Consider the following 23,667-nt stretch of genomic DNA (forward strand, 5'->3'; position numbering starts at 1 on the left):
TAGATTATAGTGACATTTTTGCTTCCATGGCTAAAATTGCATTTGTCCATATTTCTCTATCTATGGTTGAAATTTGTCATTGGCCTCTTTATAAGTTTGACATTAAGAATGACTTTCTTCATGGTGATCTTGAGGAAGAAGTCTATATGGAGCAACCACTTGGTTTTATTGCTCAAAGAGAGTTCAGTAGCCTTGTATGTCAATTGTGTAGCCACTCTATGGTCTGGAACAAACTCTTCAAGCCTGATTTGGGAAATTCAGCACAGTAATTCATTCAGAAGTTCATCATGACTCGTAGAGAAGCTAATCAATCTAAGTTTTATCGACATTCTGTACCAAATTGATGTATTTATTTGGTTGATTGCATTGATGATATTGTTATCACGAGCAATGATCAAAATAGTATCACTAATTTGAAGCAACATCTCTTCAAGTATTTCAAGAATAAAGACATTAGCAAGGGCAGATTGAATATTTTCAAGGTATTGAGGTTGCTCAATCTAGATCAGGTATTGTTATTTCTCAACGCAAGTATGTCGTAGTTATTCTTGAGGAGACAGTAATATAGGATGTAGACCCATTGACACTCCTATGGATCAAAACGTTGAACGTACTCCTGGACAAGGTGAGCCACTCCGTAATCCCGAAAGGTATAGATAACTAGTTGGAAAGTTGAATTATCTCATAGTGACTAGACCTGATATTTCTTTTCCTCCGAGTGTTGTAAGTCAGTTAATGACTTTCCCTTGTGATATTCATTTGGATGCAACTATTCGTATTTTGTGATATATAAAGGCAGCTGGTAAATTATGTGTGTACATCTAATAGGAAAAGATGCATATTCAGAAGTAAATTATTCCCATAAATTTGTTAGAAATTGATGATAGCGAACTAGCAAGCAACAACATATTGAGAGTAATTCCATAGGTATGGTCTGGGCAAGGTAGGGTGTGTGCAAACATTACCCTTACCTCATAAAGGTAGTCAGGTAACATGTTATTATCGAAGACCCTGAACCAAAATAAGGCATATCAAAGCAGTTTAAAAACGAAGAGTTCAAAAGTAAAGAATAAATAGTAAATAATAGGGAAAGCATTACATAGCATTCAAAAAGTAAGAACCAGTAACAATAGCCAAATAATTCAATAACCAAAGCACAAGAACAATGGGTAATGACAAAAATTGTTGCACAAGAAACTACAAGAAAATCCCAATTAATGAATAGTTAGTTTTGAAGTTCACCATACAAACTAAGTACCAGACCAAGTGGCAAATGACATATTGTGGGAGATACAAACACAAAATATCATGGTTGTATCCTCTTCAACAAAAACTTATTTAGCTTAAAATTTTCGGTGAGTGATAAGACGTATACACTAAAAATTGAGTAATACGAATTCATAACAAAACAAAAGAAATTTAGCACATCCAAGTTTGCATGCTTTCTTACATGAATATGTGGTATAAAACGTTTAACATACAGTGCCAGCTGACAACTTTGCACAAAAACTCTTATGTCCTTGTAGTAGGTTGCTCCTTAAGATTAAGTAAATCAATTTGAAGTTCTCAACTAGGGGTGTGCATCGGTCGGTTGATTTGGCTTTATGTATTATCGATCCGGTTTATCAATTTTCTGTTTTTAAATATGCTAACCCAATAACAAACCAATAAGATCTTTATCGGTTTTCTGTTTATCGATTTTTTATCATTATCAGTTCGATTTTTGATTTATCCAATAAGAAAATGTCCATAACATATTATATGCCTTCTCACTTCTCTAAATGTTTTAATATAGTGAAACAAGAAAGATAATGAAAAATTGCATCAATAAGAGAAAATATAGTACGAAGGCTATAATTACATGTTATCACCAAAACATAGCATGAAACTTTTATCATAATTAAATCACGAACCTTTACAAACTTGCAAATGTTACAACCTACAATTACAAACTAAAACTAAAATAAACTAGCCCAACAGGACTAAAACTAAAACTAAAATTGAATAGCTTCAATTGTGAAGCCCATACTTTAATCTTTAGGTTTTGAGTAAATAGTAAAAACTAGTAAAGTGGCCTAGCGTGAAGTTGCTAGAGTGCTAATAATTTGATATAGTTATACTACCTTTATTAATATTTAATAATTAGGGAGGGTAAAATAATAAATTATTACCATCTTATTGGGTTATCGGTTTACCTAATAACCCAATAGTAAAAATCGATACCGAACCAATAACTTTATAAATTTTTTTTATAAACCCATTAAAATCCCAATAACCCAATAACATTTTTTCGGTTCGGTTTATCAGTCTACGCACCCCTATTCTCAACCACATGACAAGATCAATCTACTTGTATATCAAAACATTTTGATAGAGTTGCATACATTGTTCCATTTGTCACATCACCAAATTGATAGTAGAGTCTGCTGTATAAGTAAGAAATAGCATGCACGAAATTTTCTGTAAAACAGATCATGAGGAGAAAAGGGTGGAACCTTTTCTATTAGATCCAAAACATCTTGGTTGTCTATAAATTCAATGTAACTCCAATTGATGGCCTCTTTCTGATATTCTTCTTGCTCCATCTTGAATACATGCTAAGATTTTAACAGGATAGATATAAATAAGTAAAGGGTGAAAGAAGAAAAACTGAAATCAACAAGGCAGAAAAGCAAGCTTGTATTAAGATTCATAAGATCTCCAGTTCTTTTATTAGAAGAAAAACTCATCCTAGACCAGTACAACTTACCTCATTAAAATGTTGCTGAAGCTTTTCATTTGCAAAATTGATGCAGAATTGCTCAAAGCTGTACATTGCATAGTGCAGATAAATCAGTAATTGGAACGTTCAGGTACCAATTTCAGTTATCGCAATGTTTGGAGACCAAGATCCTTCTCAAAAGTTAAGTTATGAGAAGCATCCAAGATATTCCAATCAAAAGTTACAACAAATCACAGGAATCTAAAACATTGAGTTTAAACACAAACATGAATTGCCCACGAGATGCATTTGGTAACATAAAAGACTCAGAATATTACTGCTAATTGAGTTGATAAGATGACAGAATAGAAACTTGCAGCAGAATAGCCTCAGGATAACTGAATAAATCACCAAGTCCAAGTTTATGAAGTCAACCTGACTTTACTGGATACACTGGTTTCAATGTTCATACAGAAAATCAGGGTCACCATGTGAACAGAGTGTTCATATCATATTTGATAACAGTGTTGAAAACAAAATTGGTATTTCTGCTTGGTAATCTCACAACAGCAATGATTGGGTGATTACTGTCATTTTTAGAGAATCATATTATGTTGTGAATCTCTACGTCTTTGCATACTGCTTGTATATGGAAGATTTTTCCCATTTTTAATCAAATCACTTTCTTTGTCAAAACAAAAATCTCACAACAGTGAAAACAGTCTGAAAATTGGAACAACTGCTGTGGAGCATAGCCCAAACATTCTTCTTCCATAAGAAAGAAGGTTCTACTAATGAGAAAGTAGAGAATGATCTGCTGAAACTAGGGGACGTTCGGTAGAGCATATAAGAATAGTATTGAATGGGGTGTATTAATAATGTTGGGATTATTTCTTATCCAATGTTTTGGTTTAGTGCATCAAGGATAGGTTTGTCTTCAACCTCATGCTTATTTTTTATATTAGTAACCCTTGTATTGCTCATATCATGGTTTGGTATGTATTAGTTATACACTCTATTCAGTTTTTTTAGGGTGTATAACTAAAACATGTATTAGTTATACATAGGCTGAAAATCCTATCAAATAAAGAATTATATAGTACCATGACTAATGCATGTACTCCCTTCGTATCATTTTATGTGGCATTGTTTGACTTGCCACGGCGTTTAAGAAAAAAAAAGAAAGACATTGTGGAACTTGTAGTCTAAAACAACCATTAGATACTCGTGTGGTTGTAAATCATTTCATTAAGGATAAAAGAAAATTTGAAAGTTAAATTATTTCTAATCATAGTAACACGACATTCTTTTTGGGAGAGACTAAAAAGGAAAGGGTGTCACATAGAATGGATAGAGGGAAATATTATTTTTCCTAAAAAGTAATTTGATTTTAGAATGTCCCAAATATCCACCCAAGTACCCAATAACAAGGCAAATGAAGCACATGCCAGAAAAACATTGACATTCCAGTAAGCTCCCCTGGGAAATCCACACTGCTCCAGCTAGAAACCTCTCGCAAAAAGGATGGATGGAACTGCGGCTCCTTAAATTCTCACAAATGATGCTCCAAGGTTTTAGGGTGGTACGGTCTTTTTCAACTATATCAAGTGATTCATGTCAAGCATGTCACAAACTCAAAAACAATGACCAAATAATTCCCAACCCCCTTCTTAATTTATTTATTTATTTATTGTAGTAGTGGTCACATTCAATAGACAATGCACAAGACTGTCAATTGCTTGCTGCTAGATTGGTTTTTGTACAACAAAAGAAAATTGAAAATCTAGGAAGCTATTCACATTTGCCTAGTCTAATAAATCCAGTTGGACTATGGCCTGGTTTTCATGAACTCTCTCCAGATGGAAGAAGATAGATTCTTAAAATACCGAATCAACTATTGTCAGCTTATGGTGATAGATAGACTATCTTCTGCAAAGTGATGCTTCTGACGGAATTTCTCCTAATTTCAGAAAAATTCACTCGTTCATCTCCAACCCTCCTCCCCTAAAAAAAGGAGCACCACTATTCAACAGAGTCGAGGTCTTCCATATAAAGGATTGGAAGTTCAGTTCCAATCCTGAGTCTCCTGATAACACAAACGGGTCATACTAATTACAAAGGCAGGCAGAAGTCGAGTGATTTTTCACCTCAGCAACATTCAAAGTCCAAAAGAAATGGAAATTCCAGGCAAATGACCAAATCCCTAAAAGAAAGTTGGAAAGCCATGAATAAGTTTACAAGAAAATGGTAAATCCTCGTGACTTGCAAGAAGAAACTAGTGGTCTGTTGTCTTTTTGAGAATTGAGAGATGAAAAGAGGGGAACACCTGGAAAATGAATTCCATGGGTCTAAACATTAGCCTGCTTTTTGTAATCTCACATCTTCCAATTATATTTTTTTTTGAGAATAATTCTTTTCCTATTTATCCACAGGTATACTAAATCAAAGTAGCCCCCTCCAAAAGTATTACAAACTAGACTGACTCCATCTGTGCTTTTTGTCACAAATCTGTATTCTGTTTACACCAAAAATAGTAAAGAGCTATACAATTCATCTTGAAATTCTGCAAATTGTTCTTTTTGCCCTCAAAACAACTTTGATTCCTTTCTTTCCACACTGTCCACCATATACAAGATGGGACAATCCTCTATCTCTCCTCCTTAATTGTAGTATTGCCTATATTGATCCAACAATTTAGGAGTCGTGCTATGTTTCTTGGTTTCATCCAAGTGATCTTCCTAAGGCTGCTGAATATTCTCCATAATTGATCTGTCCACTTGCAATGCAAAAAAGAGATGGTTGACTATCTCTGCCTGTTCCTCACACAAATAGCATCTTGAGCACAGTTGGAACTTCCTCTTCTTTATATTTTCTTGTGTCAGCACTGCTTCCTTTGCTAGTAGCCATGTGAAACAGTTTACCTTGTATGGGATTTTAGGTTTCCATATCATCTGCCATGGTCAGAGCTCCATCCTGTCATTTGAATTTGAATGATTGAGATCTTTGTAAGCTGACTTGACACAGAAAACCCCTTTTGCTGTCGATCTTCCACACAACCTTGTCTTCTTCCCTAGTAAGATTACTAAATTATGCGATTATATCATGGAAGGCCACTACGTTCCCCATCTCCCAATCATTTAGATTCCTCCTAAGATGCAAGTTCCATCCTTATCTTGTTCACATTTGAGCCACAGTTGCATTTTTTGTTGAAAGCTCACACTTTATTTGGATCAGTGTTACCCATTGTTTCATAGTGTATTATATTGTATTGTGCTCTATTATACTGTATTGTATGGTAGATACAATGTTTGGCTAGATTGTATTGTTTGTTGTTGTTTAGTAACATTTGAATTATTTGGTTTGATTGTATCGTATTGTATTGTAATTTATAAATTTACTTAAATACCCTTAATTATTCTAAGGTAGGAGGTTTGACTAGGTTCAAATAATTAAGGTAAAGGGTAAAATAGTATTTTGAAATATTAGGTAAAGATATAATTGGAAAAAGAAATAAAGTAACAATGGGAACACACCAAATTGGTTGTTCTATAAAATAAGGGTTTTCATTGTTACGTAACAACGAAATTTAACAATACAGTACAATACATTTTAAGTAACAATCAAAACAAACATTTTAGGTATAGTAACTATACAATACAATGGATAACAATGATCCAAACACAGTGTCAGTGTATATAAGTCTGGGAGTAATTATTGGGTTCTTTGGGCTATCCATCTACCCTCCTAAAATGACATCTTCCAATTATATTTTTTTTAAAAAAAACATGATTGCTTAAAATCACTTTGTGCCACACGAGAATAGTTTATTAAAAAAAATGGTAACTTTGTGTCTATTGATAGAAATAGATCTTTACATTGGTTGTACTAGGGCCATATTTACAAGTAAATCCAGATCCTGCGATCCCGTGTCTATAATGAATCTAACACATCAATAATAGATATAGGATCATTAGACCAAATTTGATTACACCAAAAACATAGAATCAACATACAATTCAATTTGATTTGTTCAATACTATTTTTTATGTTCTCAAAACACCTAGCATTTCTCTCCTTCCAGATTGTCCACCATATGTTGGCTGATATGACTTTCCACCTACTTCTGCTTCTTGCCAGAACCCCAGTTTCTTCCCAACTTTGAAGGGCTTCTATAACCTTTCCTGGCATAGTCCAGGAGAAACCTTTAAGTGTTATGAATAGCCTCCCAAAGCTGACATGTGGTCTTGCAGTGAAGGAACAACTGTCGAACAGTTTCCACTTGTTCTCCACAAAAAAAATCTCAGACATAAAATTATCTGCTTTTTCAGCAAATTGTCTTGTATAAGGACAGCTTCCGTGGATATGTGCCAAATAAAACATGATACGTTGTAGGGTATATTCACTTTCCATATAGTTTTCCAGGGTAAGTGGGCATTCTATTGAATGTGATTATTCAACCATTTGTATGCTTTGCCAACCGTGAAGGTTCCTCTGTCAGTGCCCTGCCACCAGAGCTCATCTTCCCCTTCTTGTCTTCCTTTAAATTGGCCAATAGTGTTAAGCAAATCTGCAACTCTTATGATTTCCGAGTCATTTACTTGTCTTCTGAAACTGACTTCCCACCCATCCAGTGTCCACATTCCTGCAATTGTTCTTTGTTGATTTAACATTAAGATGTGCATGTCTGGGTAGATATTCCTTGAAATCCCCATCTTATGCCAGTCATCTCCCCAGAAGCTTGTCTTTTTCCCATTTCTAACCTTAACCTTGGTTTTGATCTTGAAATCATCCCACAAGTCCTTATAGATCTCCATAGATTCACTCCATACGGGGAAATTACTTCCTTTGCCATCCCCCTATGTTTTCTTCATCCTTGACTTTAATGAATTTTCTCTTATAATGGATATTTTTCATTAGCATTTTTTTTCACAACCAATTCATACTGAGGGCTTCGCTATGATTCTATAGATTTTAGTACCAAACCCCCATATCCTTTTTCTACTATCAGATCATTCCACTTTACCATATTGTAACCTTTCATGTCCTTGCTTCCACAAGTCCTTATAGATCTCCATAGATTCACTCCATACAGGGAAATTACTTCCTTTGCCATCCCCCTATGTTTTCTTCATCCTTGACTTTAATGAATTTTCTCTTATAATGGATATTTTTCATTAGCATTTTTTTTCACAACCAATTCATTTTGAGGGCTTCGCTATGATTCTATAGATTTTAGTACCAAACCCCCATATCCTTTTTCTACTATCAGATCATTCCACTTTACCATATTGTAACCTTTCCTGTCCTTGGCAAGGCTTCCTTCTGATTCTATCCAATCTGTTTGTGACCCCTACAGGAATGGATAGAAAGGTGTGGATATCTTTCATGCATATCAGCCTCACTCTCCCAAGTAGACTCTCTTCCATTGTACCACACTTCTATATTCAATATATAATTTACAGTGATTACAAGTACCAACAATTACATCTAGGACTGTGTTAATTAGAGTAACTCTTCCTCCAAGAGACAAGCATTGTCCCTTCCATCTAGCCAGTTTCTTCTCACACTTTACTATTACACTGCCCCAGATCACTTTAGACATAGATTTAGCACCCAAAGGCATGCCAAGGTATGGAGTTGGCAGAGCACCAACTTGTCCACCTAGGATTATGTTCAGTGCCTCCATGATTTTACTTCATTAATGGGATAAAGAAAACTCTTTCTCCAATTAATATGCAACCTAGAGATCACTTCATACATGACCACTATTACTCTCAAATATTTGAGTTGTTCTTTTTCTGACCCACAAAAGATTGTGTCATCTGCATATCGCAAATGAGTCACCCTAAACTTTCCCTTCTGTCGCTGGCCACAGCAAAACATCTCAACCAGCCATTTGCATAAGTTGTTTTGAGCAAGTTGTTATATCCCTCCATCACTAGCAAAAATAGGAAGGGGACAGAGGCCTGAGGCCCCTTTGTGCTCCAAAGAATCCTATTTGTGCGTCATCAATCAAGACGGTGAAGATATACAAAATGTTATCCACTTCAGCCATAATCCCATCTTCTCCAGGACATTCAGCAAATATCCTCAGTTAACACTTAACATGGTCAAAGCTTTTCCAATGTCAAGCTTACACAATATTCATGCTTTGTTTTTGAGCGTACAACTTCATTTGCCACTAGGATAGCATCTGTAATTTGTCTACCTTTAATAAAAGTCATTTGATGAGAATCTACGAACTTTTCCGTCACCCCTTTCAATATCTCTGTTAGGACTTTGGAGAAGATTTTATAGATGCTTCCTATCAGGCTTATGGGTTTGAAATCTCTCAACTCAGTGGCACATTTCTTGGGAATGAGAGCAATGAAAGTAGCATTGAAGCTTCATTACAACACATTTTGTTCATGGAAATTTTGGAATGTCTTCATTATGTCATGTTTTACAATCTCCAACCATTTAATGTAAAAGCCCATGGTGAAACCGTCAGGTCTTTGGGCCTTATCTTGGCATAATATCTCAGAACACCCAGTCCCACACACATGCACGAATTTGACATTGTTTATTTGGTGCACGCTGATATGGGGTATATTCACGCATTCAAACGCTAAATTTTACTCATGATTTAGCCAAGTTCTAAGATAATCTAATGAATATTCACGTGTTGATTGAAAAATCCTTATGATGAGCTAATAGATATGATGTTAAAATAATAATAGGTATATACAATCCTACTTAAAATAGAAATAGTAATAGGAACAGTAATAGGTATATACAATCCTACTTAAAATAGGATTAGGAATAGCTATATACAATCCTACTTAAAATAGGAATAGGAATAGTATATAGTGTCCTACTTAGAAAAGGATGGTATTGTAATGTCCTAGTTGGAAAAAGGTGTCCATAGTAGTGTCTATGAATAGGGTCTCTCTGTAATAATGAAGAGACAACATTCAATAATATTCTCTTTAAATATTTCTCACATGGTATCAGAGTCTCAACGATCTTGGTAGAGAACCAAAGTGCTTCTGCTATTGGCGAGTGGCTATTACCCATACATGTCCATCTTGTCAGTGATTATGTTAACAAAAGTAAAGTCATGATATATTCATGAAACCCAAATTCAGGGGAAGAAAACTCGATCAAAAGCTCACCATGCGTCAATTTTCGATGACTTTCTAGGATTATTTTGTGTAAACCCCATATTTGTCGGTATTTGTGTAGCACCATGCCATCTTTTGGGCGACTACTTTCTTATATCTAATATGTGTAGCACCGTGCCATTTTTTCAAAAACTACTTTAACATATTTAATTTTTGTGTAGCACCATACCATCTTTCTGGTGACTACATTTTCATAACTAATTTGTGAAGCCCCATGCCATCATTTCGATGACTACTTTTCTCATATATGATTCGTGTAGCACCATGCCATCATTCAGATGACTACTTTCTCATATCCTATATGTGTAGCACCGTGTCACCTTCCGATGACTACTTTTTCATATTTAATTAATGTGGCATCGTGCCATCATTCTAGTGACTACTTTCTCATATCTTATGTGTACCATCATGCCATCCTTCCAGTAATTACTTTTTCAGATTTAATTTGTTCATCACTGTGTCATCTTCTCGATCACTACTTTATTTCATATTTGATTTGCGTAGCACCATACATCTTTACGGAATACTTGTCATATTTAACGTGCATAGTACCATGGGCTACTTTATTTCATATCTCATTTGCTTAATAGCATGGGATTTTTCCAAACTACTTTCTCATATCTAAGTTGCATAGCATTATGTCTTTTCAGTGACTCCTCAGATTTGATTTGCGTAGTTCCATTTGTCTTCGTCGTGACTCCCGAAATCTAATTTGCATAGGAATGTGCCATCATTCTAATCTTACCCATATAATTTCCTTTCTCAATAAGATCGTGCCATCATTGCACCCCTACCCATATAATTTTATTTCTCAAATTGTGATCACTTTCATCCATCAAATCTAATACTTCGGCACATGAACATGTTTAGATTTTGTGCACTTTTCGACAATCATTGCATTGTGAAGAAGTGTATATGGAGCAACCACCTAATTTTGTTGCTCAGGGGAAGTTTAGTAGCCTTGTATGTCGATAACGTAAGTCACCCAATGGTCTAAAACAATCTTTGCAAGCTTGTTTTGGGAAGTTCAACACTATAATTTTATCACTCCCTGTTTTATCGGCTTTATGCATCAAATTTAGTTATTAATGAGAAGACCAAGCATATTGAGATTGACTACATTATGCATCAAATTCAGGATTCCATAAGAAGATAAAAACTTGATATTGATTATCAATTTTGTGAAGTCGAGGGATCAACTTGCAGATATCTCACTGAACTCCTCATCGGTCCTCATATTAATTACATTTGTAATAAGTTTGATACATATGATTTGTATGCACTAGCTTGAAAGGGGTGTTAGAATAGTAATAGGTATATACAATCCTACTTAGAATAGGTTTAGGAATAGTATATAGTGTCCTACTTAGAAAAGGATTATATTGTAGTGTCTTAGTTGGAAAAGGTGTCTATTGTAATGTCTATAAATAGGGTCTCTCTATAATAATGTAGAGACAACAATTCAATAATATTCTTTTTCAATATTTCTCACATATAATTAGGATGATTTCATGCCAAAAATAACAAGAAAGACCCAAAAAAATAGGAGTGCAAAGCGATGTGTGTCAGACTAAAATGCAGCCAATTGGACTGCAATACAGGAGCTAGCGGGGCGAGGCAACCTACCGCGCGTTGGGCCTCACACGCATTTGTTCAAAGCAAATATTCAAAGACTTGATTTTCTTGCGATGATTTATCAATGCACGAAGGAGGTAGGAGTTTGAAATAGACCCCGCATTGCAACCCTGAGAAATACACAATGAGATCCACACCTCAACCACTCTGTTAACCGAACTGAAGTTGACTAAGTTAAAGCAAAGTTAATTGAGATTAGGATTTTGACCCTATTGTCATATACATGCCATTACGACAATATTTTAAGGGTTACAAATTAATCCTAAGAATTAGATATTGTCAGTAGATTTTAGGGATTACTCATAGCATAGAAGATCCATTATTCTTTAATTTTTAGGATTTAATTATAGAGTCATAATAGATTGTTGTGGAACGAACACGATACTCTTGCAAGGGTTGCATTAATCAAAAGTGTTGTTTACTTTCTTTTACGTTAATGTTCTAAAGTAACTTAAATTGTAATAGTTATTATTTACAGCTAGATATGACTTATGAGTAGCTAAACTCATAACTAGGGTTATGGAATTTAGAGTAGGAATAACAATAATAGATTCTTTACACTAAAATCTTCTCTGAAAGAATTGATCCTTAGTGTATTAAGAATCTTTTGTAAAAATTGCTTTTAAATGGTTGCAAACATTAACAACTTGTATGTAATCTGACTTGCTTGACAAAAGAAATTAAGATCAAGAAAAGGATCATTAATAGGGATTTGGAGTTTTAATCTCCATATAGTAGTTTGAGCTAGAGATAGAAGAGCTAATCTGAAGCTTTTGGTGAATGGAAAAATTAATTCGACATTGAAGTTCTAGCAAGGACTTAGGATGATATTCTCTTAATTGGGCCGAGAGATTTTTTATTTTTTTACAAAGTTAATTGGGCCGAGAGATTTTAGGAGACATAGTTCTTCAGTTTTGCAATGAAGAGGAACAAAAGTGATGAATAAAGCTCATCTTGTTTAAGACGACCATAACCACCCATCTTGTTCATCACTTCATTTTGTAAAGAGACATGTAAAGTGTGAAATGCTAATGCTACAAACCTTATTCTTCTACCTAATTTCTACGCATATCGAACACATGGGACTCCATTGCGGCATTAAGTAAGGAGTTGGAGAACAGTTTACCCGCATTGGCATTTCTAAGAAAATGAAAGACTTTGAAGCAAGACATAACCCATATGGGTTTTGACACAAAATGCAAAAATTCTCCAACTTTAAACACATATTGACTGCACATGATAGGCTAATATTGGTTTCAAACTCGTAGCTTGTGGGAAGAACCAACTTAACAAACAAGCCACTATATTCTGGACCAAACAGGAAAGAAAATACTCAGCTAAAGTAATTAAATATTTCCAAAATAACTCCAAGCTTTGCCATTTCTGAACATCCAATAACTTCTCAACCTCTCATCTCCAATGCTGAAAACAGCAGATAATTAAAGATTTTTCACAGCCAGCTATCATGGTGTTCTAAAACATTATTTGTAGAACAATTTCAATCATTGCCAGGAAGCTCATGTACTTATCAAAATTCAATTAAGCCTCCAGTAAAGCATTTATAGCATTCCAATAAAGGCTAGTGAGCTCACAGCTAAAATACAAATCACTTCTCTTAGGTGCTAAACATTGACCAAGCTCAACAATGGATTGTCTTTCATATATTTTTTTTGAGAAGGATTGCCTTTCATTTATTTCATGACATGTTTTTCCCGAAAATATGGGCATGTCCTTTACCAGCTGTAAAGAAGCATATGTCTAGAATCATGAGCTTTTATCTTTTACCCAATGAGTAATTTAACTTGACATTGCACAACTACAGAAGGCTTAAATTTCACAATAAGAGCCGTAAAGAGGCAATGTTGAAAATTGAGGCTTGAGCCAAATAATTGACCCACAGCTTCTGGGTGTCTATTTACGAATCTGATTCTAGAAGGTTCCCAATAACCTTTATTTCCACCTTAAAGTAACGTAGCAATCTATTATGTTCGCTATATTACATGATGTTTCAACAGAATACAATAGGCAAAAACAGTAACATGTAACTAACCTGTTCTGCTTAAAGCATTCAAATCCATATATATCCAAAACTCCAATTTGTATCAGGGAATCAGGATCTTGCCCAACAGATCTGTTGATTTTTTCAACTAACCTGAAACAAGCAAGTGATGTACAATACTCTTATATAATCAACTTATATAAGTAGAACATTGACTATTGGATACCATAAAGGATTTGGATTACCAATCGAATAATTGGGCATAAACAGTCTTCGCTAAAGTATCACGTCCTGCAACAGCAGCACCACAATCAAGAGCCTTAATGATGATTCCTTCGTAAGTTTGAATTGACCTTGTACAAAGTGTGGTCACCAACAGTTGTACGTCACACCTTTAAAGAAAGAGGAATCGGGGATCAGTTGGACTGTCAAGACGTTAAGTAAAACGGGAAATTTATCACGCTTATAAAGCATTACGACAGAGCTTGAAAGGTTTCAAATAATACTAATACTGAAGTCCCAAGACAAGAAATGTAAAGAAGGTAAAGATAAACAGAAGTCAGCAATCGCTCAAGGCGATACAAATACCACTAGATCCAAGCATGGTGAATAAGGGAGACCAGTCTTACAGTTCAACAGAAATCCAGCTACCTACCCTCTTTTTGAGAGTTCTGAATTTGAATCTTCACGTCCCATAGGCTACATCTTTTGAAAAATCAATTTTTTATCAAGCAAAAGTTAAAATAAAAACCCATAAATTAGTCCTGTTCTATAAAACAACATACACAGTGCTATCCTTCCCTAAATATTTGTTTCTAAGATGTCTTAAAATCAGGAATAAAGCCAATACAGAACAGAAAAGCAAGGGAAAAAATGAAGAGCTATTGCAATAACTATTGAAGATGACATATTCATTATAACGAACTGCCAACTACATAAAACAGAGACATATTGAGTGTACCCCAACCATTTCACCGATAAAAACTGTAAAAATAAAAATTGAGTAATGAACATTATTCTAAGAGAAAAAAAAAGGCACCGTTAGCTGAAAGCCGAAGAAGCTTATGAGACCGGGCAATATATAATTATTTGTCAAGGGAGAAAGATCGTCAAAGAGATGATGAAGGACATGATAACCATTCATCAACCAGCAAAATCATCAGCAAATCAGAGAAACAAAAAGCAATTGCCAGGAAGAGGAGGAGGAGAAGAACCACTTACTTAAAAAGCTTAGCAGCCATCTGTAAATGAGACCTCGACTTCTCATCTTTTATAACTGATGAGTCATGTTCTTTGCCTGGAGAGAATTCTATGTTACCTAGATGTAGAATGGCTGCCAAGGTACGAAATATTGCTTCCTGTTATTAAAAGAACAATGCAATGTAGTAATTAGTGAAGTAGAATAGGAATGCTACTAAATACAGAAATACTGATTAGGATAACAAACTGCAGTAGCAGAACCTGTTCCTCCTGACTAATTCCAACAATATCCATAGCTCTCCTTGTCTTGGTATACTCCTCAGCATTGCTAACTCCATCTAGCTCATAGGTTTTGCTCTGGTTCAAGTAGTGAAAGTCACTAGGATGACCCAGCTTGTATTTCTCAGCATCCTGAAGAAGTAAGAACATAGAAACGAAATAACCTTAAGCTTTTACTCTGATGGTCAAATTGCATTATTGGCCACTCATAACAATTTAAATGTGCACATCAATGTTACCACATTGAAGTTAATACACTCACAAGGAAAGACTATTACAACACACATTTCACTAGGACACGAAGAATATCATGAATTAAACATCATAACTGAGCACATGGAGGGTAGAAAATACCATTCCAGATGCACATAATTGATAAAAGCAGTGATAATTCCTCTCTGGATCTGTTAGCTGAACAACACGAGATCTCTCCAGAAGATAAGTCCGAATTGCAGCTCCAGATATTCTACCACTTGCATCAAATTGGATCTCAACAAACTTGCCAAAACGACTGCAAGAAACAAGGATAAGAGGCATTAATCATAATTCAATAAACCTCAAGAACAATTTCCCCATGTTCGATATCACTTTACTGAATAAGTATGAGTTCATAGATTCCAACAAACTAGAAATAACCATTTTCATCGTAAGAAGGTGAACGACAAGACAAGCAATGATTCCATACAAAGGACAAAACAATGCTCTTAATAAAGACGATAAAACCACCTTCACTGCTGAAACAATGAACACCACTGATTGCATCAAATGATACATGTTAGCAAGACCACCATTAGTAGTTGAAAACACACCTTGAATTGTCATTCCTAATAGTGCGTGCATTGCCAAAGGCCTCCAGCAACGGGTTAGACTAGACCAAAAATGAGAAAGGATTAAGAATTACCAACAAACTTTTTGAACTTCAAAATAATCAACCAAATTCAATCATCAATGGAACTTGCAACGAAAAAGAAAACAGAAAAATGGGGGGGGGGGGGGGGGGGATCTCACTACAGTGAGGAAAACACTGAAAAAAACCATAAGGATGAAAGGATGATCTCCAACCAATAAGAATAGAGTTAGCGATCACGACCTAATTCACATTTGAACTTGATTTGATGATGACAGAAAACTAGGCTAGAAACTAATTGTAGCAATGGAAGTACAGGACACTACAATTTATTCAACGAGCCTTAGAGTGTCATATGCATATTGGATGAAGAAAGAATGCAATTGATTCACGTGTAAGAGGAAGGTTGATTCTTGGTATGGTAATGGAATAAGATGTTTGGTTCTTTACATCTGGAAAAGGAAGGATGCCGTCCCTCCCGGTCTGAGCAACATTAGCTTCCTGACGGGAACACTCATTATTGCATGCAGATCTATCATGAAGCCACCAACAGGTTTCTCTCATATGACATCCCCCAACAACATATGTGAAATTCTTTGACCTCTATTCTTTTTCTTTCACGGGTGCATTCTGCTAACTGTTAGACTCAACCGCCATCCAATAAGTATCTAGAGATGTTACCTCAGGTACAATTGAAACGCATAGAAGTCTGGACGAAAACATCCTCCAAAGTAACAATAGATGGACTATTGTGAATTCATCTAAAACTGAGCTATGATCTAATCTCAGCCAGATGAGAGCAAAAACCATAGAGGATATGTCTTTTTATTTTCTCCTTATCAGTGTTCTTTAAGCGCGCGTAAGCCCTAAAGTGAGGCTCAAAACGTGTTGTAACATTTTTCCTCGCTTAATGTGGTTCTAAGAAGTACGTAATTTTTTATAACATCACGTACTAAGGAGGCACAAACCCCTCATGAATATGGATACTGTGAAAGTATATAACAAGCCTTTAGCCAGAAGTCGAGCCTCTCAAACAATTCAAAATTGAAAATGGGCATAGAAAACAAGTTATTGAGTGATTCATAGTGAGAGAAAAAGACCCCAATATTATACTTGGTAGTGCACTGCATACAACTATAGTGGATCTGAGAACGGAATTTATTTACAAAAAGAAGAAGAAACTTGTCAAATTGGAAATAGGACGGTCTCAACTTGGAGAAGGAATGAACTAATGAACGCAATGACATAGAGACAATAAATGATAATAAAGGTATTTATACTGCCAAATCTAGCTATAAAACTTTATTTTCTATACAACAAGGAAGAGGGGACTGTAGAAGGCAATCTGGGAAAGCAAGGCACCTCCTAAGGTGGCACACTCTTGGTGGATTGCAATCAACAAAATTTGCCTCTCATGGGATAACCTAATGAAGTGGAGTATTTTACTGCAAAATAGATGTCATATAGGTGAAGTTGAAGAAAAAACTATAGCTAATTTCCTCCATAGCTCATAAAGAAGAATGTTGTCTGTACTCTGACCGATTGGAAACTGCACTTTCTAGGTATTTGGTAAATAATAAGTCATACCTGACTGCTACTGTCAAGTTTTTTATAATATTAAAAATAAAAATTGCTCTCATTAACAGAGACAACAATAGTCCTAGAAAAAATAGTACATGAGATTAAGTAATTGAAAAAGACATTCTAATGAAGCTAATAGATCACCAAGCAATCAGTCTTCAGTGGGAGACGCTCTATGTTGACATGCCGAACAAAAATTGACACCCTTCTAAGAAAATAACAGAAAAGACCCTATAATTGAAATTCCTAAAGTTGCAAACAAAATCACCATTTGATGTTATGCCTATAAAACCAGTAAGCAGCAGTACCTCGAGAACTTGTTGTTCAACTGTTCGGTCATCAGCAGCAGCACGACCACCAACATAGGTAAGGTATTGCATTATCAACTTTGTGGTCTCTGTTTTCCCTGCTCCACTTTCGCCGCTAACCAATATAGATTGGCTTTGGTTCTCAGACATCATAGCCCTGACAAGGAAAATTTGAGCAAAAACAAATCACTAATTGATTCACTTTAGGAAAAAGTCACCAGATCCCCAAATGACAAGTCAACAAACCTGTACGATGCATCAGCCACAGCAAACACATGAGGGCTAAGCTCACCAAACGGAGCTCCTTTATATTGCTCCATCATGTGTACATTGTACAGATGTGGAAGTTTAGTGAATGGATTGACAGCTATTAAGATACTTCCTGTATATGTCTATTTAAGGAAAAAAGAGAGAAATCAATTATGTTGCAACGCACCCTGTAGGATGATGGTGTTAGAGCATATAAGAAAATGGTTATTAAAGCTAATGAAGACAAAAAATGCACCTGGTGAAACCCAACCAGGCGAATGATGATTCTTAAATAACGAACGTAATTTGATAACAGTAGCTTTTGGTTCAACATTTAGGTGAGCACAACATATGTCAAAATCCATGATCAAGATATTTTAGAAGCAGTCACAAGAAATAGCTTTCACTCTTTCCTCACCAAAATATTATCAAGGACATACTTAGACAAATATTGCAAACACACTGCAGTGATCTAGGGGGGGAAATCAATCTACTATAGTGAATAAAAGTCAATAAAGTGTCTTAATACCCATTTTCGTCGAATAACAAAGGGACATTCAGAACAAGGTATTTACTATTCATCTATCAGAGCCAACGTAGAACCCCGAACTATACCAAAATTGGCACTGGTTGATTCTGGAGTTTAATTATCTTATTGCTAGAACTCTAAATGGGTTATAAAAGGAACTATTTTAGCAAACTTTTTTACTTCTTTTTTTGTACATAGACATCACAAAGAATCACAATGCTTCAAGAAATAAGATAAGGAACCTTTATTTTAATTGTGATGCATTTTGTTTTCATTCCTCCTTCAAAGCAAACAGTATACAATCAGTTGCGGTAGCCCCCCCCCCCCACACACACACACACACCAGTTCCATGCCCAAAGCATCCTTCTTAAAACAGTAATTAATGTTAGAAGTGGCATCTTAACTACGTGAAGACATGATACTCTTATCAATATAAAGATCCTAGCTTTTTCTTAATTTATACAGTTGGAAGATATTGTGTATATAAAAAGAAATACCAAGAATTATAAATTCACAACTCACATAAATTTCATTAAGACCATATCTTCTCTGAAGGTTGTCTAAAACTCCAGGCTCATTCAAATAAGTCAATTTGGTCATATCATCAACCCCTCCATGGTCTGCCTCTTCATCCCTTGGATACAGCTTCTCCGGTGATGACAATACCTAAAAAAACAAAATTCAGTCACATTTTCCATCAACCCATTTGACCAAAATTAACAGAGAAAATTCATAACCAAGTGTTCGTCTCACTTTCTTGCCATATTCAGTAACCACTTGGACTTGTTTACCAATAAAATCAGTCACTTGAGCAGCAACCCAAGCGGAACTTTTGTCTTCGACCCATACATTAGAACCCTTTCGTAGTGTCATATTATGGGTTTGGATTAGCTTAAATTGACATGAAAGAAGAACAACAACTGGTTTCAGTGAAAATTTGGGGATTTTTCGGATTTGATATTTGAATTGGTTTCAGCAATACGCAAAACCCTAGAGAGAGAAAGAAAAAAGGACGATAACAACAAAGAAGAAGAGGTTGATTATTTCAGCTTCCCGCCCTAAAACCAAAAATGGAGAATCTGACAGAGTCCAAATTTTTGGCTCTCAGTTCCCAGCGTTATCTTAAGAATATTTACTAAACGGGAAACTTATAGCTCCACATTTACACTTTGAGGTACTACTTTTTCAAAACTTTCTTATTTTGGGATTTGATTGCTTAAGCACCTATTCTGTTGTAAAATTACATAAATTAATAAATTTTAAAAATAATTATTGATTATTAGCAATATTTTTTGTTTATTATTATTTATAGCAATATTATGTTATATTTGTAATATATATTAAAAGTAAAATTATTTATGCAATATATATGAATTTATAATTATTTATTGAAATATATCATATTTGTTTGATAAAAAATTGTCACATTATTTTATAAGTGTATTAAAATGTGTGATAAATATATCATTCATCACTAGAATTTATATTATATGTGAATAATAAATTATTGTTTATAATATTATATTAATTAATTAAATAATCAAGTGAAAAAAAATTATTACTATAAATAATAAAAAAGAAAATTATTATAGTATATTTACTTTAAGTTTCACTTATGAGTTTATGACCATACTTGTGAATCTTGTTAATAGTGGGACGGCAACCTAAATCATACTTCATTCCCTAGGGTATTTTAACTTTTATATTTAATTTAAAAATAAATTATTTTTTTATTAATTAAGAAAGTATTAATTGTTCTCTTTCAAATTTATCCTTCCATAGATAAATGAGATGAAAACTAATTTGAACATGTGATTTAAAGTTGATTCTATCTCATAATTTTATATTATACATAAAAATTTAAATTCTCCAAAATTTATGATTTGAAATTTTCCAAATACAAAAACTGATTACAAGTTTTATATTTTTTTTAAAAAAAATTGTATTTAATTTATATATATTTACTAGCTTTTTATTTTATATGTAAATAAAATTTATAATTCTTATCATTACTTATTAAACCATTTATATTCTATATAACGAATATTTTCGTTAATATAAAATCTTTGTTTACTTCAAATCAATTCTTAATTTATCATTTATATTCACCAAATTGATTATTTTAAATTAAATTTATTACGACTTCATCTAATCAGTGTTTATTAATAATAAAAAGTCATCATTATATTGAGTGGACATGACTAATTATTGCGGCTTTAATTGAGCAAATTTTTTTCTTAGCTACTAACAACTTGAATACTAAACTTATGTTCAGTTTATTTTTATTGAATTAAGGTTAGATCCATAAATGTTGTATCTTTACAATAGCTTTGTGATAATATATTGTACAATTTTATAAATTTTTATTTGTTTGGTAAGATTGTATAAAGAATGGGATAATTTTAATAGTTTACAACTTGTAATTTTTTATGTTTATTAAAAAACATACAATATAAAAAGTTCAAACTGCATATTCAAACAAAACTTCAAATATGTCTCATAATTTTATGTTATGATTTCATATCATAACTTTAAATTGTGGTTTCATATCACATGGCCAAATGGACCTTTAAATAAGGGAGATGTCATTGGGATTGTAATCTCGCTAAATTAATATAAATGAGACCATGAAATATTATTATTTTATAAAAGTATTATTTAATTGATAAATTAATATTGATTAATTTAAAGAATGTTTTGAGATTCAATGAAGGCTAATTTAGATTACATCATCAAAATAATTGTATCTTACTAATTTATCATATTTATTGACTTCACATAAAAATAAATTTATTATACATAAAGTACAATAAATACATCAAAATTATTGTATCTTACTAAATTATGTATCATATATTTGGATTTATATAAAATAAATAAATTCATTGTAAATAAAATACAATGTATGTGCATCTTTATCTCTAAAAAGGGTAAAATGTGTGTATAATTCACTGTAGTATATATTTTTGTTAATTGATTCATTGCAAAATAAAATCGAGGATTCTACGATTCATTGTAAAAGTGATAAATTCATTATACATAATATTCATTATTTCTGAATAATCATATATTATTCGTTGTATCTTTGTTAAAAATGTTTGGTGAAAGAATAACTATATAAGCAATATAGGAAATTTCTTGAAACAACTTCCTCCATTTCATATTAATTAAATATTCGAGGTGTTTCACAACCTTTAGGAAAAGTGGATTATTAAGACATAAGTTGAACATAGGTTTTCGTCTTTAGCCTTATTAATTATTGTCAAATTTATTGAAGTCATCACAGTAAAAATTCAAATAAAGGGTCAAATGAAAGAGCGCTCTAAAAATAGTCTTGGAAACTGGATGATTAAGTTAATTTGAAAAATGAAAAATGCCTCAAAAATTCAAATTAATATAAAATGATTGGAGTATATCTAAACTTGGCCTCTCATTTAAAATGTGACAAAATCAAAAATGACTTATCAAATGAGTAAATCATGTGAGTAAAAAAAAAAAGAATGAATCCATGTGCAGTCAAAGAAATTTGCAGTCGTGAGTTTACAGATGAGTTTTAACTAGATTTAAATTTTAATAAAATAAAACACATAAAATCATATTCCACTGTAACTTGTCTTAGAAAAATATTTGTAATTTTTTTTAAAAAATTATTAATTTATAATATTAATGAAATTATATATTTATATAAGGATCTTTTTAAAATATATTATTTATTATCTTATTAAAGTAAGTAACTTTTTTCATTGGCTCAAGTTAAAATGGAAGGAAAATATTGTCTTAGATAAATAATTAATTTAAGGGAAAAGACTCAGACATGTCATCAAACTTTCAGAAAAGACTCATTTATACCATCAGTTAAAAGTTTGGCTCATTTATGCCATTATCGTTAAAGAAAAAGGCTCATTCATGCCATTATTTTATAACGGTGATTTTGCAAAAGCATTTTTGACATGTGGCCAATTATAATTCGACCACGTCATCAATTTTTTTAAATTAAAAAAATCATAATTTTGAAAAATAAAATTGATTTTTTAATTAAATAAATTGATGACATGACCGAATTATAATTGGCCACGTCATCAAATTTCTAGAAAAAAGTTGAATTTTTTTATTTTTAATTAAAAAATTGATTTAATTAAAAAAATTGATGACGTGGCCAAATTATAATTGGCCACGTGTCAAAATGGTTTTGCAAAATCACCGTTAAAAAATAATGGCATGAATGAGCCTTTTCTTTAACGGTAATGGCATGAATGAGCTAAACTTTTAACTAATGACATAAATAAGCCTTTTCTGAAAGCTCTCTAGCATATTTGAGCTTTTTCCATTAATTTAATAAACGGAAAAGGGCCTAAAATACCCTTGAAGTATTGAAAATGGTACACAATTATCCCCCATCTACCTATTAGCCTCCAAATACCCTTCACATCCACCTTTGGGTCCAAATTTATCCCTTTATTAACGGACCAAAAATTAAAAAAATTAAATTATAATTTTTTTATTACGTGGCACTCAACTATTGGTTGTAATTTAATTATTTAAAATAATTTAAAACCCACCCATTTTAACTAAACCCACCCATTTGTATGTTCCAAGCCGATCCACCATGATAATTTATCACTTTGTTGCCAGTTTTTCCCCTTCCGGAGCTAAACCTTCAACCTGATCCATGGACCAGCCATTGCATTGTTGTTAGGAAGTTTTCAGGATTTGCAAGAGACAGCAACATTGTTAAAGAAGCTGAGAAACTGGCTCTGAGCTTGAGTAGATCTCCATGGGCAAACTCCACTGCTTCTACAAGTGAATTTGCTTACTCTACAGCGCAATATAATTCTCCCTTCCGGATTATTGGGCGTGTCAATGAAGTGTGGGTGGATGTCACTGGATCTCGAGTAAATGGTTGCGAATCCAATCCAATTGTTGCACACTGATTATGAGTGTGAGCTTGAAGCTTCTTGGATTGTTGTTTTACATCTCCCGTAATAGAGAACAGAGAGACATTAATGGTTGCTTCTTATGTTCATATATTATCATGCTCGTGTTCTGTAAATTTGGGATTTCATGGAAGTGATAAATTCTGTAATTGGACAACATAAAAATGGGCGGGTTTAGTTAAAATGGGTAGGTTTTAAATTATTTTAAATAATTAAATTACAACCAATGGTTGAGTGCCAC

General features: G+C 33.5%; 2 protein-coding genes across 3 annotated transcripts in view; one reads left to right on the forward strand and one right to left on the reverse strand.

The window, feature by feature from the left end:
- The window catches only part of LOC101265848 (myosin-15), a 48,356-nt gene extending 28,604 nt beyond the window's left edge, over positions 1 to 19,752 (reverse strand). For both annotated transcript variants that reach the window (XM_004244994.5, XM_010326696.4), the window contains exons 1-12: positions 19,246 to 19,752; positions 19,015 to 19,158; positions 17,960 to 18,105; positions 17,714 to 17,870; positions 15,787 to 15,845; positions 15,332 to 15,488; positions 14,960 to 15,109; positions 14,720 to 14,856; positions 13,744 to 13,890; positions 13,550 to 13,651; positions 2,750 to 2,807; positions 2,496 to 2,597 (exon numbers count right to left, since the gene is read on the reverse strand). In XM_004244994.5, coding sequence (XP_004245042.1) covers positions 2,496 to 2,597; positions 2,750 to 2,807; positions 13,550 to 13,651; positions 13,744 to 13,890; positions 14,720 to 14,856; positions 14,960 to 15,109; positions 15,332 to 15,488; positions 15,787 to 15,845; positions 17,714 to 17,870; positions 17,960 to 18,105; positions 19,015 to 19,158; positions 19,246 to 19,365 — 1,479 coding nt within the window. In that variant the 5' untranslated portion in view covers positions 19,366 to 19,752. The remainder of the gene's footprint in view (positions 1 to 2,495; positions 2,598 to 2,749; positions 2,808 to 13,549; positions 13,652 to 13,743; positions 13,891 to 14,719; positions 14,857 to 14,959; positions 15,110 to 15,331; positions 15,489 to 15,786; positions 15,846 to 17,713; positions 17,871 to 17,959; positions 18,106 to 19,014; positions 19,159 to 19,245) is intronic.
- Positions 19,563 to 23,423, forward strand: LOC138338002 (uncharacterized). Its single transcript, XM_069288451.1, has 2 exons — positions 19,563 to 19,608; positions 23,125 to 23,423. Exons 1-2 carry the CDS (start codon positions 19,563 to 19,565, stop codon positions 23,421 to 23,423), a joined length of 345 nt encoding a protein of 114 aa, XP_069144552.1.
- The last annotated feature ends 244 nt before the right edge of the window (positions 23,424 to 23,667 follow it).

This window comes from Solanum lycopersicum, chromosome 8 (assembly GCF_036512215.1).
Source record: "Solanum lycopersicum chromosome 8, SLM_r2.1".
NCBI classification, from domain to species: Eukaryota; Viridiplantae; Streptophyta; class Magnoliopsida; order Solanales; family Solanaceae; genus Solanum; species Solanum lycopersicum.